The sequence below is a fragment of the Zonotrichia albicollis genome, chromosome 7, assembly GCF_047830755.1.
Source record: "Zonotrichia albicollis isolate bZonAlb1 chromosome 7, bZonAlb1.hap1, whole genome shotgun sequence".
NCBI classification, from domain to species: domain Eukaryota; kingdom Metazoa; phylum Chordata; class Aves; order Passeriformes; family Passerellidae; genus Zonotrichia; species Zonotrichia albicollis.
Window position 1 is genome coordinate 46,094,888 of NC_133825.1, and position 17,680 is coordinate 46,112,567.

Genomic DNA, 17,680 nt, shown 5'->3' on the forward strand with positions numbered 1-17,680 from the left:
GAAGCATCAATTATATTTCATGCAATCTCTTCATTAATTTGGCTGGCTGGAACTGAAACTTCATTCCAAAACAGGTCATGTGTTTTGGACATGATTTTAAACTTGCAAGTTCTCTCTTCTAAAGCTGCTACCCTTTGATGGATTCTTTGATTTTGCTGTTCACTGGACACTTGGTCAATCTCCAGGATAATGAAATTCCTACAAACTAATGCAGAAATCACATTCAGAGCTATTAGTTCTTATAATAATTCACAGAGACTGGAAATAACTTTATTTTCTACACTTGCAAGTCAAACAGGCCTGCTAAAAAGCAATTACAAATTCAACATGCAGGTTTTGAATTTACTGACACGTGTTGATGCTGGACATGTGTAAGCTTCCCATTTCTTTCCAACTAAAACAAAAAATGGCATTTTTTAGCACTGGTCACAACTCTGCATTTTGTTACCACCATTTTATGCTCATTTATCAACAGATGACAGAACAAGGCAACCTTACATTGGAGATGGACTCTCAAAAACCAGCTACACACACACAAAAACCTTTTATAAAATATTCTGTGCTAAGTTAAATATCTCTAAATTCAGTAATTGTCAATTACAATATATTAAATAATATTGTAATAGTGGTGAATTTTCAGCTCCACTGAAGTCACAGGCAAAATTTACAGAACTTCATCCTCAGCCTCTGTCTCCCTTCCAAAAACAGGGATAGAGGCATCAGTACTCAAAAACACTGCCCCGGTTTCCTTCTAAAATAACACTAAAGTGAGTCAGATCTCAGCAAACCACAGGAGATGAACTCAGTTTGGAGTTCATCTCGGTGCTGCCTGGTTTTGCTTTTTAATACAAACCCATATTTGAGTTGAGCAGGAGCCCAGTGTGCCGTGGTGCTGCAGTCCCGGGGGTCACAAAGCCAAAGCACCATTTCAGACTCACAGGAAATGCTCATTTACCCCCAGGGCCCACACCAAGCACAACCTCAAGCTGTGCTCAGGTTTTGGGTTGATGCTTCTCTCCCTTTCCTCTGACTGCAGCCCTTAAAAGCTCCCCAAGAGAAACAGCATCAGATAGAAGTCTAGTCCAAGGCATATCACTGACAAATATGGGCACACAGAGATGGAACCCTCAGTGGGGACACTAAGTCTGCTCCCTTGAAACTGAACAGAAATTTTAACTTCTCCAGGAGCTCATCATTAAATGGCTTTGATAACCTTTAAGATTTTGCAACTCATAGTGAAACTCCTCAGTGCCTGTTAACTGGTTTTGTATCACATAAAAAGGTTTTCTGGTTTATTTTGGTTGCAAGCCATATGGGCATCACCACTTTCCAGCACACTGTGTAGGCAGAAAATGTGACACTGTTTAACAGAGTGGTAAAAGCATTTTCTCCACAGAAAGGAATTCTTCATAATGATCTTCGTGAGGATTACTCAGTGCTTCTCCCCATGGCAGGAGGCTGAGGTAAGGCATGGACAAACCAGAAGCAACAGTGCAAAGAAACCTCTCAGTACCAGGCCACAGATAAACACACACCAGATATGATGCTGACGTGAATGGCCATTCTGGGAGCAGATCAATACTGCACAGCCCAATTAATAAAACATAAAATGACTTTTTAAAGTTGCCATTGAAGCTGGACTATCAATAATATTGCAATATACACTAATTTCATATCAAACAGATATGAAAAACAAAGTTAAACCTACATTGCACTTGCTTCCCCAGTTCTTACATCTGCTCCACATAAAAATTAATGATTAATAATAGTGGCCAAGTGTTTAAAATTAAATCAATGAATCCACGAATGACAGGAGATGTAACCCTCACAGGGTAAAACTGCATTTGTTTCCTTTCTGGGGGAAAACCACCCACACATCCTTGAATAAGAATCTTTGTTCAAAGGCTAACAGGAAACTCCAAGTGGATTCAAGGTAAATACCAGCCCCTGTTATCCAAGAAGATAAGAAGCACAAATGCATTGGTAATGTTACAATGTTGTAATACATTACTGAATTATACAAGTGTTATTTCCCCAAATTCCTCCAACTTCTATGACTTAATGGGGACACAGACAACGCTCATATATGAGATAATAAAGTGCTTTCATAAAGGATCACAACTTCCTGTGTTTCCAACAGAAGTATTTACTAAAATGTTATTAAAAGTGTTAATCCATGAGCTGCTGCACCAGAAACAAAACAGTCAGTAAAAAAGCTGGAATATGGTATTTAATTCCTGTACAATTCTACAGAAAAAAAAGCACCTGCAACAAAACCCAGCAGTGGTACCTTATGTCTTGCTGTTGTTAGCATAGCTCTGAAATGTGCACTGAGAGCTGCAGGATAAACCTCCTGAGCTCTATTTCACATTAGCCACGTGCATTGAAATACCCACTCCTGTTAGACAAAGGATAAGGCTTATACCAAAAACCACTGTGCCACTTGGCTGCATATCTTTGGTATATTTATAGTGCAACTGTTCTGCTTCTTCTCTGAAGGGAAAAGTTTTCCAAAGCACTGCATCCCCTGCCACTGAGAACCTACCACGAGCTCCTACACTCACTGGGACCTCTGACACTGACTTACTGCTTTAAACAAATGAAGAATGTGCAGCGAAAATAATTCCTTCCTGTTTTTTAAACATACTGCTGAAATAAAATGGTATCATGCTGGAAAGTAATAGCACATTTCAGTCCTCTTGCAAGATTTTAGGAGCATACAAATGTGAGCACAAATTTCACAGCAATTTTTAACAACAGATACCCAAGGTGCTATTTGAAAACATCTGTAACTTAATGATTCTTGATCTAGACTTAGTCAACCTTCATCTCTACAAAAAACCAAAAAAAAGACACCTGTTTTTCATTTTGCTTAGATACTTAGAATTATTCATAATGCATAGAAAGGCTAGAACTACTTAATTAAAATATACTGCAAGCGTGTTTTTCTAAACTTATATTGCTAAAGCCTTGCTGTAAGATTTACTGGAGCTGGCCTTTACACACAGCACCATGTATTGACACAAGCCTGGCTATATACCTGTGTTTCAGCCTGTCTGAGTGGGCACACCAGCACACGACTATGGTACACATCGCCCAGGGGCAGTGCAATGAAATGTGGAGCCACTGAGATGCCATCTCGTGGGGCTTCAACTCCTGAACAGCAGCATTCTCTCTGAGCAGGTCTGTCCCACCAGGCTGGCATATTGCTGGACACTGGCTTCATCACTGGGCCCCTTCCTCCTCTTCTTGTACATGCTGTAAGGCATCACGGTTCTCTTGTGCAGCACCCTCACCCTGCCCAGCTCCTTCAGGCGGCCTTCATCGACTGCAGAGGCAACCAGAACACACAGAAATGTTATTTACAGCACCTTAATTTATGCCCCTAACTTCAATATGCATAATGAGAGCTGCATGAAGGAAGAGAAGTCATCTGCAGATGGGAGCTGAGCTGAGCTGCAGAGAGTTCTTGGATCGTGGCTGGCACCAGACCCAGCCTGCAAAGGAACTGTGGCTGCAGGGTGTGGAGAGGCAAATCCTGCACCACACATTTCTCATGGTGATGCATGGCATTTCTGGAAACACCTCTACTGCTGTATTTAAAAATTCACATTCATTTAGTGCTCCTGGAGCCAGAAGTCAAATCTATCTGGGAAAAACTCAAACAGAACTGACCAGGGGAGACTTGTCATTACAGAACCCCCTGCAAAACCCACCACACCAGCTGGGACAAAGGCACTAAAACAAGCAGGAAACCTCAGGCTGCTTCCTTGGGTAAGCCTCAGGCAATAAACCACATTCCCAGGGGAAACTCCCTGCCCTCCAGCCCCAATCTGCTTTTCCCTCAGTTAGACTGGTTCTGATTTTCATTTTAGGGGTTACATGTCCTTACCTAAGTCTGATCCCTGAGCTCTGTGGATCAACAGGGTGAGCAGTGCAAGCACTCCCTGGGTGGGTACAACACAATTCCTCTTCAAAGATACACACACCACAATTAAACCTTATTTCCTTCACATACAGACCCCTTGTGCCTTAATTTATGCAGAATCATACACAAAGAGTGTCACTGAACAAGTTAAAACTTCCTTATTTTTATGAATCCCATTGATGCTCCTACTGCTGAACAATAATATCACATAGCTGCTGTGTGTCAGAAAAATTTGCACTACAGTGCTAGAAAACTCTTTAAAGAAACTCAGAGAACATGCCACACATCTAAAGGCCACTGCAGGATAAATTAGTAAAATTATTACAAAATAACAGGAAAAGAAACCTTGGACTTTTCTGAACTTTAGGTTCAAAAAGTCACCAAGAAGAGTCAACCTAGAATTAAAACATCAGTTTGAGAATCAGTTTAAGCATCTCCAGTAATAACAGAGATGCTTACTGGAATGTCAGTATTTTGGGACATCAGCTATGCAAAGACTTCCTTTTGGACCTTCTTTCTGCTTTTATGTTTTAAAGGAGGCCATGAAATCTTTTCTGTGCAAGACACTGTGAAGAACCTGCCCCTGGTCATCCACAGAAATGGTCTGTAAACTTTTTTCCTGCTGATTGCCTGAATTTAGTATGTGAAACTTAATGAAGGCTGCTTTTCCAAGTTTGGAATGACTTCATTACTTTTATCTGTGTTTTGATTCCTGACATGAAAGCACAATGTGTTTCTTAGAGACTTAACTGGGAAAACATGGTTTGAAGGAAGAAAATCTGAGTAGCACTTGCTAAGATTGTGCTCCCCACTAATTATTGTTGGCAATTGCTGTAGATAAACACCAAGTCAAAAACACTTTATGGCTTTCTCTCCCTCTTTGAAATCCATCAGGTTTTTGATGTGTGGCCAACACCTCCCTGATATCCCAATGGGTTGGTTGATTTTACCACCAGCCCTTCTGCCTCTTCTGTTACATCCTCCTTGCTGAAAGTTCACCAAGGAAAAAATCTGCAAGTTCAGCTTCTGGAGGTGACACAAGTGTAAAGGTATTTTAACTTCTTCAATTGGAAAGTTTCTATTTACTGCAGCCCTAGAATGACTCCCAGTCTGTGCCCTGGGATGGATTTAGGCCAAGCTGAGCCCTCACAGCTCTGTGCCAAAATCACTTTAGAGCTGGTCCATACTCACTGATATTCACTGATTCCAAATTCTCCCAAAGCCTGATACTGTGGGTGAGTTCATCTCTGGCTTGCAGTGCTGCTGGCCCCACATTTGATTTCTTTGAGAGACCAAAGCTACTGTACCTTGGTTTCACTTCCTGGCTCAGCTGAACTCTGTTATTGTTCAGCATTTGTGCCCTTCTTCCACTTTTACTCCTTGCAAAGAAAAATAACATTTCAAATTTCTACAATTTTTACCTGTTCTTCCCCTCAAAATCAAAGCTTTAATGACAAAAATAGCCTTCTGTAAAAGTACTTAATGTATGTAACTTAAACTCCATCTGTAAAAGAAACCTTTTACTGAGATGTTAAGTAAAATAATCTCAAGTACACAGTTAAGCTTTTAGAGATGGCAAATAGGAACTTGTGTCATCATTATAACAAATCTGAAAGTCAGAACTCAGCCACCTTTCAGTTGCTGCTGGTCTGGAGGCAACATCACGAGAATTCAGGAAACTATTCCCTCTAAACACAATTTAAATATAAGCAGAATAAATTTAAAGTAATTTAATGGAAAATAAAAGCAGATTGGGCTCTAGCACACTTTAACAAAGAAATTATTCTCGTAATAAGAAAAATTAAGTATCTGCTCCTGCTGAGTGGCACATGGTAAAATCTGCTTTCTGTTCAAAACTATGCCAATTGAACTCAAGCAGGCCTTCCCTGTGTGGCTGATGCTGGGATACAGCAGCAATCACAATTCAAAATGAGACCAAATGCTTTATTATAAAAAGCTCCTTGCTGAAAATAAGAAAAAACCCCCATCCCTTTAAACTTTAGTGAAGAAATTTTATTTAGTGACTTACATTTCCCTGACTGATCAGACAGTGGAACAGTATATTAGAGCAATTATAGTAATTTCTGTAATTACTGAATCCAGTACTGTTACCACTAAAAAGTTTTTTAGAAGTGCTTATTTTTTCTCCTCACACTTTCTCATTTTTCATCTCCTGAGCTGTTGATTTATTATAATCTACAGAAGAGACACTGTCATTTGACAAAAAATACACAAGGTTTCATCCCTTAATTCAGTTACATCTATCAGCATAGTCTGGATGCTAGATACACAAAATACAGAGCAATCAATTATGTAGACTGAAAGTTCCTGTAATTTTAGGGAGCTGGGCAACTGCAGCTGCCAACTGAAAACAGAAATATTATCCTGTAAGTCTCAGAGTTAAAAATACAGGTGAATTCTTAGTGAATAAATTACCTGTCACTTCTTTCTTTTTCTCCTGCATACTCTTAAAGCAGTGAATTATGCTTATGCTGCAGTTGCCTATTGAAATTTGAATATAGGAGAGATTTCACTTCTAATTCAACCTTGCCTCTGTGACCCCATAAAGGCTGCAGAGAGGTGTTAAAATGTTCTGTTCCCAGCCCCAAACCACTGCTAAATGGAATCCACACACGGAGGATTTCCTCTCTGAGAACACAAAGGGTATCAGGGACATTGCTAAGTGCCAGCAGAGAACAAAGCAGGAGCAGGAGTGACCCAGAGCCTGCCATGCCATGGGGTGTCTGCTCTGGGCTCAGCTCCTGACCCAGCTCACTCATCCACCCTCACCTAAAGGTAAAATGGTCAAAATTTGCTTCCTATTCAAGAAGGGAATTTGCTTTCTATTCTAAAGGGCAGCCTCAGCCTGCACTCACCCAAAAAAGGCTCCCACATGCCAGGGATGAAGAGGAAAATGAGGAGCAGGAAGCCAAACAAACTCCTGGACAGTCCAGTCCTTATTTCTCTGCACAACCCAAATCAACTTCCCCTTAAAACTACAAGCCCCCTCCCAAGCCAAAACACCATTTTCAAATGCTGATAAGTATTCCTGCTGAAACACCAGCATGAAATAAGGAGGAATGATTTCACCTTTTTTATTCACAGCAATAGAAAGCTGGACAGCAGTGTGCTCTTTAAAGAAATCCAGAATTTCATGGTCTTTTCCTTACAGCTCAGGGGGTGGATTAGCATTTTTCTAAACGTTATTTGGGGAAGCCCACATCCAAATATTTTTATTCTTCACATGCATTAAGCTTTATTATTACTCCCTAATAGAAGCTGAAGTGAAAACCAGCTCCATCTGCTCAGAAATCTGGGTAAGCACGTGCAAAGCTGGACAAGTGAGATTTGGAATGCAGAGTGAGCTCTGCAGGAGCCTGAGAGCCAACACCACGCTGAAATAAGGGTGATGGCTCAAGGTCTCTGTAGAAAATATGACTAAAACAGCTTTCTGGTGGTGGCTGAGCTGGGCCAAGCTGGTTTTGATCAACAGTGATGTGGAAGGGCAGCCTGAGCTGCAGCATCCTGTGCTGCTCCTCCTTAGAGCCTTCGTCCCCTTGGACAGACTCCTCACAAAAATGACATTGTTTAATTTCTCTGGGGTATAATCTAGAGATGGAAGCAATCTAACTTTCCTTTAAAGTGATTTTTTTCCACTTACAGGAAAACAAGTGAAGAAGTAATTAAAAGCAAAGTGACAAATGTATTGACTTTCCCATTTTCTAAATAGGAGAAAGGACAACTGCCAATTTCCAAGCAACCCACATTAGTCAGAGGAAAATATTTCCTATATCTTCTGTACAGAATGGACTCAGAATTAGCAAGAAGCCTAACTGAAGACTGGTAACACAAGAAATGTGGTACTCCTGCTAAACTCTGAAATTATTCTAAGTTTAATTTTCTTTAAATGCTCCTTCAACTCCCTAGAATCATGAAAGTATTTGGCCATCATCACTTTGTAATTCTGCATCCATATTACACAGAGAACCTGGATTTTTTCCCCCACCACAGCAGGATAAAATAGTGAAAGAAAGAAAGAAAGGAAAAGGCAAAGAACTAAATAATTCAAAAATTAAAATACTTAAATCTGTGTCATTAACTGAAACCTGTGATTCACTTTAAAAGTAGACAATGAAGAAAACTCACACTATAAATGAAATTTCCATTTTGCTTAAAAATGGAATCTCAAAAGAATTATTTTACCTCTAAGCATTAAATCCATAGAACAAAAAGTCTGAAGATAAACACTTGACAACTGCTGCATTTCCAGCCCACGGATGTGTTGGGGTTTTGATTTTGTTTCATGCTGCTTGCAGTTTTTAATTTTCAATTTTGAAGCACTTAGGATTTGCATAGTTTTAAAAGATGAACAAAATGTGCCCATTTTTACAATCAAAGAAAAAAATTTTAAAGTTAAATTTACAGGGAGATTAAAAGTTTCATGATACTCAAGCTTTCAAACTAGGTGTAAAAATGGCAAAAAGAAGCACCATCCCTTGCTGGTTACACTATGGTGATGTTAATTTATATGAGGAACACTAAAGCCTTGTTGAATTTTTTTTTAAAGAAAAGCTACATCTGGTTTACATGACCTTGTCACAGTTAATGATCAATGATTTTAAAACAAAGAAACTGCAAAAGGAAGAAACACATTAACTTTTCAAATTTTATGACTGAAACATAGGAGATATTAATTACTGGAAATCAAAAATTATTCTACCACAATCAGAAGCCAAATCTTTCTGACCTTTGAATTTAAGCTCATTTCTTACCCAATTTAAAGCATAATTTCTTTTGTTCACTAGAAAAGTATAGGATGTCATCCTCAAAACCAAAAGGGCCAATCAGCAATACACATTAATAGTCATATTTATATAAAACAGTGAGCTGAAATGTGCTTTTTCTCATATTGCTTCTTTCAAACTAGACTCATACATTAAGGAATATTAAAGACCCCTATGCCTTGGGGTACAAAAATACTAACTCAAACCAAAATAAGAGTACAGTTAAAATGAAGCATAAACAACAACACACAAAAAAAATCCACTGAAAAGAATTCCTAATTAAAACCAGAAAGCACAAGTCACAAAGGAAGTACAGTAAAATGCTCAGGATATTCTCAATCAGCCAAATCTTTGCAGTTACTCTAAGAAAAAACAGGAACTTTTGAAAGCACTGAGCAAAAAGAACTTGTTTGTAAAGTGTGGCAGGCCCTGGCACAGGTGCCCAGAGCTGCCCTGGATCCCTGCAGTGCCCAAGGCCAGGCTGGACACTGGGTTTGGAGCACCTGGGACAGTGGAAGGTGGCCCTGCCATGGCAGGGGTGGCACTGGGTGGGATTTAATGTCCCTTCCAACCCAGACCATCCCATGACACCATTCTTCTATGAAAAGCCAGTACAAAAGACAAAAGTTAAGATAATGCTTTAAGGAATTACAGCTCCAAAAGAATGGGAAGAAAACAGGGAAAAAAAATCTGAAGGAGCAAGAGACTTAAATACTATTTATTAAAATATCTGAACTGCATAGAAGTGAACGGGACAGAAAGCAGCCAGAGGATTTTTCAAAAAGAAGGGCAGAGTCCTCATTAAGACTCTGTGAGGAGGAAAAAAAACAGAGACAAGAGTCAAGCTGAGAATTACAAACGCAAACATTGCCATGAAATAGGAAAAACTGAAGCAATTGGCAGTAGCTTATCAGCTAAATAAATCAAATTACAGCAATCAATTTGCTGGCGAAATTAATTAAAACCTGGAATCAATTAGGTTCCACGTGAGGAGCTGGGATGATGTCACCAGAGCAGGGATGAAGGAGGACCATTGCAGAAGGTCAGGGCCTGGCACAGGTTTCCCTGTGGATGCTGGAGTGTGGCTCAGCACATGCCTGTGGTGTCCCTTCCATGGCTGCTCTGTGCCTGGGCCTAATTACAGCTGTTAACTTTTATCACATTTGGAAACCAGGCCCACACGCTCATTGTCCTCAGCACGAAATAAATCTGCACGACTGCTCTACTTATCCCACATTATTGAACTTTTAATTTCTGCTCTTGTGCTCCTAACACCTTCTGCGTATGGAAAATGATTCCTACAGGATTTGGCAGTCCTTGCCCTTCCCCACATTTCCCTGAATCTTCACCAAAATGAAAAAAAAGCTAAAGCAGAATTATTCTGCTGGAAAATCAAATACCACAACGTTCAAAAGGTGTAAGAGTATCTTGAGCATAAACCCATCTAAGAGTCATCTCTTCAACACAAAGAGAAGTGAAATATGCCAAGATATCTTTATTTTTCAAGGAAAGCCCTCCAAAAAAAAAAAAAATCCAAAATACATCCATTTGTTTCACAATCTCTGTGATGGTCATCGTGGATTAACACTTTTTTGAGAATTTTGCAGTCCAAGCCAAAAGTTTCATGCACCACACCAGAAGTCAGACAATTGTGCTGCTCGAGGGGCACTGGTTTAGTTTGCTACATATATGTTAAAAGCAGATATATTCAGAATATCAATCAATACAAACTTTTAAATCACAAATATTTATTACAGTTTGCATTTTCTAACCCACACACCAATTCACGTTGTGGCAATTGCTTAGGACCCACAAATTAGGAGAATAACATTTCCTTTGTTTTACAGAAGCACTGCATATGAGGCTAAAACCCCATGCCAGTCATTTCAATTTAATCCAAACACAGTAAAAAGTGAGGGGAAAATGTGCCTGGCTACACCTTATTGGCATTATCTTCATTGTTTAAACATCCACTACACTCAAGGATCACAAGGATTTAGAAAGATGCATTCTGATGGCTCAAAATGTTCATGAACTTAATTAGAAACAGAGAGAAACTTGTAAGATGTGTCTGTTCTAGAGAAGATGCTAGAAAGAACTGGGATGTCTGTCATTTTTCTTGCAGAATTCAATTTCTTTTTCTTACAGAATTCAAATTTATTACCTATAGCTGTGATAACAGTGGAAAGTTACTTCTTTAGAAGACCTGAGTTTGTGATCCATCAGAGCTTATTTAAACTGTTTCCTAGCTCTCTGCAGTACACAACACTATCTCAAAAAAAAAATAAATTATAAGCAGCAGTTGTTGAAGAGCAAAGCAGCAATTTCTCCCAAATCAGATGATTGCAGAGCTCTGAACAATAGGTTTAATGTTTTCCATCTGTGACAGTTTTTGCGACCACATTTTCATCGTGTCGAGAAGTTCAGTGCATTTATCCTTGTAAACATTAATCTGCATCCCACCACCCTTATAAACATTAACACATCCTGGCCTTTGCATTAATCCCTCTGCCTACACCCAAATCCCTCTGCCTACACCCATCCTGCAGGGATTCAGCCCTTTGCAGGGGCCTGAACTCTGAGACGTGACCAAATGGCAACCACAGGACACAAATATGTGATCGTGGCTTTTCTGCTCAAAGCAGGAGGGGAACAACACCACTATCACACTAACATACTAGATTTTTGACATATATTGTAAAATTAAACAGTCTCTGTACTGGATGGGGAAAAAAAAATCAGTAAAATACTTGTGTTCAAATACACAGTAAGTATAAAACCTGTTTGAAATACTCTTTGGTAACAAAGTGCACTAAAAATTGTACAGTAAATGTTTTAAAAACACAACACTAGAAATTATAGTTATTGAAATAGTTGTGACATATTATTTTTCTAGTGGAAGCATTATGCACAAAAACATACATTTAAAATAAACAGTTTTGTATAACTGCACATGCTTGTAGATTTCTGGTTTTATTTAAGTTTTATTTACTAGAACTAATAACACTCAGTTGCTTGAAAGAAGCACTAAGATACATAATGCAATCACTACTAAGAGGATCCAGAAGTTGTTAAGTACCGGGATTTTTATTTGCATTTTACTACTGTAGTATTTTACTTTTTGCATTTTGCTATTTTGCATTTTACTATGAGCAGGATAGATAAATATACATATAAAGATGTATTTCTAAAAAAACAGGTTTCTGCAGCTAAAAGCTTTAAAAATCTGGTAAAAACATGTAATAAATGTTATAATACAGAGAAAGACTGGAAACCTGAAGTAATTTTCTTTAGTTCAGTAACTCAGAAATGAATGATCTGCTATGAACCCAGGAGTTATTACATGGAATGAACTTTTTATAGCAATTCTTGTGAGTGTGAAGTGAGGATTTTCTGACCTCTCCATAGCCCTGTGTGGTGTTCCAGGACTTAGTGTTGGCTTGGGTGTAAGTTTTGTTTTACTCTCATGATTAAGGCTTGCATGTGGACACAAGGCATTTTCAAAGGCTTTTTGGATGTCAGCATCTGTCCCTTGTGCAGCCCCAGCGTGAGCACTGGAAAGCACAGAACAGACAAATCCTCTCCTCTGGATCCCACTGCCCATCATCCCTTTGGCTCACACCAGCTGGACACAGCCTAAAGCCTCAGCTCTGCTAAGGATTTCCACTCTGCAGCAAGGAGTGGAAGGTGGTTGGCTTTGTAATCTCCTTCAATCTCCTTAGATGGTGCATCCAAATAACAGCCTCCCTTCACACCTTTACAAATATCTAGTATAATGCTCAAGTTTGAACCCTACCATCACTTATTTCTTGCTCCTGTCAAGCCCTTCTCACTGTTCTGCCTGCATGAACCACTGCAAAATTCCTTCCATCCTCTATCTATGTCTCTGCCAGCTCCCACACTCCACTCACATCAGAAATCCTCACTCCCAAAGCTTCCCTCACTCTGCTTCACTCCATCTTCATCCCCAGCACCTGCAGGCAGCAATCCACCTGCAGTTCCACCTCTGACTATAGGATCCTATTCCAGACAAATTTATGTTTTCAAGGAAACTGCTATGTGTCTCCATATTCTTAATTTCTTCTACAACTCTCACACTGCAAAAGATTTCTCCATAAACTCTGAAAGACAACTAAGAAACTTCCTTAGATCCCTCTCTTTGAAACTCTCCTTCACTGTGACGTTTACAAAAGTTCAGTTCAGTTTAATACTATTTATTCTATTAATAGACTATAATTTAGTCTACTATATAACTGACCAGGAAACCCAGAAGTGCCTCTCTCTGCCTTTATCCCACCCTTCTGCATCCATCATGGTTTGTGTTAACCATACCCTCTGGAGCAAAGAGTGTCTTGTCTCCCAGAACACACAAAGGCAGAGGAGCCTGTGTTATGCATTTGTTATGTGCAATGTTTTTTTTTCTAATGTGCTGAAGAAAATACTTTCATTTTAATTAATGTATTCCATTCGGTGCCATTTTGATTTCACTCTATTATTAGATCTGCAGGAAGTTGAACAGATGTGTATTAGCTTAGCCAATTTATCAACTTCAGCAAACAAAATGGTTAAGACAGACAAAGCACTGAAGTCCTTTTGAAGTGCAGCTCTCAAAGCTCTGCTCACAGTGTTCTGCAGACACAGGAAGGTGGGAAGCAGCTCCCACCACTGGGATTGCTGTGGGCCATGCCTAAAAATGTGGATAAAGCTTTTTCACCTGGGTAACAGCCCCATGTTCACCCTGGCTTCACCAATACACCCCACATTCTGTGACACAGTCATGTAATTACAAAGGCTTTGAATCTCACTCTCAGACTGGGATTGTATATGCCCTCAACTGAAGTTGCTTTTTAAACATCTTGACAGTCCAGCACTGATGGGAAAAAAGATTTGAAGTTCCCCACTAATTTAATTACTATCCCAAAAGTAGATATTTTACTCCATGGAGATATTTTTTGCTCCCAGGAGCAACAAACTGAAAATCTCAACAGATATTAGAGAGAGAACATGACACTGAGTTAGTCTAGAAGATGGAAAGTGAAAGGACAAAAATATGCCAGGATACCAAATAAATGATTTCTAGATCTTTCCACAGAGCTCTTATTTCATGGGCAAAGCTGTCAGGGAAGACACCAATGAGGTAAAACCCTGAGGAGCAGTTTTGGGAGGAACTCAATGGGTGTGGCAGGCAGACCATGGCCAGGAATATTTCAGCAAATGCTATCATGTGACTGACTTCTGCTCATCAGTTTGATTTGTTATCAAAGTCACTGACTGCAGAGCAATCTTTTAATTAAATTCTTCTTTCTTTAGCCTATCTCCATCTGCACTTACAGCTGATGGCCATTAAATGAAGTTCAGCAAAATCTCAATTTCCAGATTGCACCAGTATCCAAACCCTCCATTAGTGCACCACCTCACCAAATACTCACTTAGTCCTAAATAAATGCCTGGCTACTGGTTATTAATATCAGAATCTTCATTAATCTCTCTCATTCATAAGATGATGCCAGGTCTTCTAAATTTTTCAAAATGAACAGAACAAAAATGAAGAATCTGTTCCAAGGCATGAATGATATAAATTGATACTTTCTTACGCTCTAAAATAAAAAGCCACTTTTCATGAGTATCTTTTTATTTTTATTCTAGAAAAGTAAAAGCAGATCTTATTGAAGAAGGAGCTCTGCAATGTGTATGGATACTCAAAAATCCTTTTTATACTACAGAGGCTTGAAAGATCAAAACACGTAAGACCCTCTACTGCATGTGCAATTGGTAAATTTATGATGTAAATTGTAATGATTTTTTTTAAAGGAGAGAAAACATACTCAAAAATTCATGAAAATGATGAACACATTACTTATGTCTCATACAAATTATTGTGAGACAATATTTCCCAAATTTTCTGCCATTATAGACAGCAAGAGAAGATGGCCATTGCCAGTGACAACTTCACTGCCCCAAGCAGCAATGAAAGTCACATCATTTCTCCCACTTGTTTACTGGCTCTGGTTATTGCCCTGGGTTTCAGGGCTGGAAGTCCCACTCCTGATAAATCATGGCTCACTTAACAAACACAATTACAGCCAGTGCCACAGAAAGCTGATTCAAGGGGAATAAAGCACACCACCATTTGTACTGCTCTTTTTAAAATTCACTGTAACTTCATTAAACTGGTATTAGTGACTGCTGGGGAGAGTAAAGAATGAGGATTTCACTGGTGAGAAATGGCTTTCTCTGAGCAGCAACCCAAACCCCCAAAGCCCACGAGCTCCCGGCAGGCCCAGAGCATCTCAACGTGCAGCTATGTTTTAATTTCCTTAAACCACAGGACACGAGTCCCAGCTCCAGCAGCGTCTGCAGTGAGATATTCTGGGCTGATAATGATGCAGAGCTTTGTTTCCCGTGGTTTCCAAACGCCTGCTATGCCACAGGGACTTCACACCATGCACAAGATGCTGCCCCTCTGCTGGCACAGGGTTATAAACACCTTCACAGGCACCAGTTCAGCACTCTCTCCTTTCTGAACACCACAAGTATCCCAAACACCACTGGCCTCCAAAATCATTCCCTTCTTCCTCCTAATTTTGTAATTTTTTTTTTCCAATTTCCCCTCACCAATCTAACAATGATGGATTTATTAGAACCCAGTTATTGCAGTTATTATCATTATTATTATTATTAATGTTCCCACTGATCAACCAAGTAGCAGGCAGAGGTTGAGGAAAAGCAAGGAAGTCAACAGCAATTCCAGAACTTCACAGTCCTGCTTAAGCAGTCTTTTCAAATTCCCTTTAATTTATCTACACCTAGCCTTTTGAGCAGTTAGCTGCCATGGGAATCCTACTAAACTACAATAAAAAGTAAAAGAATCAAACAGAAAAAAAAGTAAAAATAGTAAAAAAATATGTAAAAAGAAAGAAGTAGCTGCTGAAGAATGCTGAGACTCAGGTAGATCTGTGTTTGGGGGTCTAGAAACAAACCACAGCACTTTTAATGAATAATGAATAATGCCACACATCTCAGAAAAATATCACAGCCACACTCAACTGTTACTCACAGGAGGAAGAAAACTTCAAAAAGAGGACGTTCAACAAGTTGCAATTAATAACAAAAGCTAAGTTCTTCTTTTTCCCCCAAGCACCACACCAAGCATGGTCTAACACAGCTCCCTTGGGGCCTGCCATTGGCCCAGAGTCAGTAACTACAACAAATTAATGTATTTTTTTCATTTGATTGCCTTGTTTTCCAGTAGCATCACTGTACTGTGCTCTGGTCAGCAACAATTTCAACCAGTCAGTGCTGGTAAATCACTAATTACCTGTTTTACACAATGTGTAAAAACTATATCACATTACATCATGATGTTTAAGGTACTTCTGCTGTTTATTGTGTTCTTCATATCCACATCAATTAAACTGAATGTTTAATTGATTGTGAATCTAAATCTGCCACTCTGTTTCTTAACAAAAGTACCTGATGCCTTTAAGCCTCTCCAGTCTTTCCACTTCCCTGTATTGATCCCAATTTAATTCCTTTATGCATTCATCCAACAGGAATGTAAGTGAGGAACAATTATTTTATTGGTTTGTTCATGCCCAGAATAGCAAATACAATTTGAAAATAATCTGAAAGGCAGCAATATGTGTTAATTTTGAACTACTTATAGCCTACAGGACAAAATATACTTAAAATGTGCATTGCTTAAAAGATAAATGTTTGCTGCAGGAGATGTGAATTGTACACTTTTTATCCTTTACAGGTAAGATTTCCATACTGCTTCAGCAGCAGATGACTCTGATTTATGAGAAGCAGACAGACAAATCAGAACTATTTCATTTTTGCAGCCTCACCTGCTTTTCCATCCTGGTTGAAGCGGGAGTACTTGGAGTGCTCGAGCAGGGGCAGGCATTGCTCAATGGGCGTCCACACGTAGGTCTCAGGGCACAGCAGGTCAGAGGGCCTGTACTGACCCTGCCAAGGGGGAAAAAATGGAAAAAAAGAAACCAAAAAGAGAGCAGTCATATCAGTTGCACGAGAACTTTGGCTACAACCCGATTTTCCAAAGAGCAAGAATAGTTTTTAATTTAATCTACACCAAATGAGTGTTCAGTGAAATCACAGGCTTTAGTCATTTCAGCACCATCTCAGGAGCACAAACTCAACCTTGGCACGTGATGAAAATGTAAAATTAACAAAACACACTTCCATGATATCCAGGATGAACTAGGAAAGTTTTGGCTTTGCTTACTGGAACTCTGTGTTTAAGTTATTCTCTGGAGCTCTGCTGAGCTGGGGCCAGCACTAAAAAACTCAGCACCTCCAAAAGCAGCTCATCTCAAGTGTTGGTAATTCTAGCAAATAATGGAGACCAAAAAGAAAAAAAAATCTAATAGAAAAACCCCACTGAACAGTAAGCAGGACGCTGTTTTTATTACATTAGTGATGGAGCATTTATTTCATTGCTGCTTAAATAGTAACACTTTAATTCACGGAGCTTTTCCTGGATTAGCTTACAGGTAATGATTAGTGAAATTCTACTATTTTTTAGTTGATTTATTAAGAAGATATTCTTTACAGACATTCCCAGAAACTAAACAGCCTTAATTATTTTCCCTCCAGCTACACAGAAAATCACCACCTCAGCAATAATAACCTCCCCTAATCAGATCTTCACTTGATTTAAAATAAGATTATTCAGTGGCCTATAACTTAAGTCAAAATTCTATCTTTGAGGCATTACTCATGCAATCCAAACACTCTCAACATTCACAGCCATATGGTGGCAATAGCAAATTAATTTTTCACTTCCAAACTCATTACACATCTCAGCTTGAAAAACAGCCATACAGTAAAGAGAATGAAAAGGTTTAAATATATAAATTAAAAATTAAAAGACTGGGCATTATCTGAAGTAATTCTGCAGTTGATGCTATTAAGAGTTCTTCATATCAATTACATTAAATGGATA

At 39.1% G+C, this 17,680-nt stretch overlaps 1 protein-coding gene across 6 annotated transcripts in view; it reads right to left on the minus strand.

The window, feature by feature from the left end:
* Positions 1–236: 236 nt before the first annotated feature.
* ATE1 (arginyltransferase 1) overlaps positions 237–17,680 on the minus strand; it is a 67,661-nt gene continuing 50,217 nt past the window's right edge. For all 6 annotated transcript variants that reach the window (XM_074545368.1, XM_074545364.1, XM_074545366.1 and 3 more), the window contains 2 exons: positions 16,563–16,683; positions 237–3,328 (listed from right to left, as the gene is read on the minus strand). In XM_074545368.1, the coding sequence (XP_074401469.1) occupies positions 3,150–3,328; positions 16,563–16,683 (300 nt within the window). In that variant the 3' untranslated portion in view covers positions 237–3,149. The remainder of the gene's footprint in view (positions 3,329–16,562; positions 16,684–17,680) is intronic.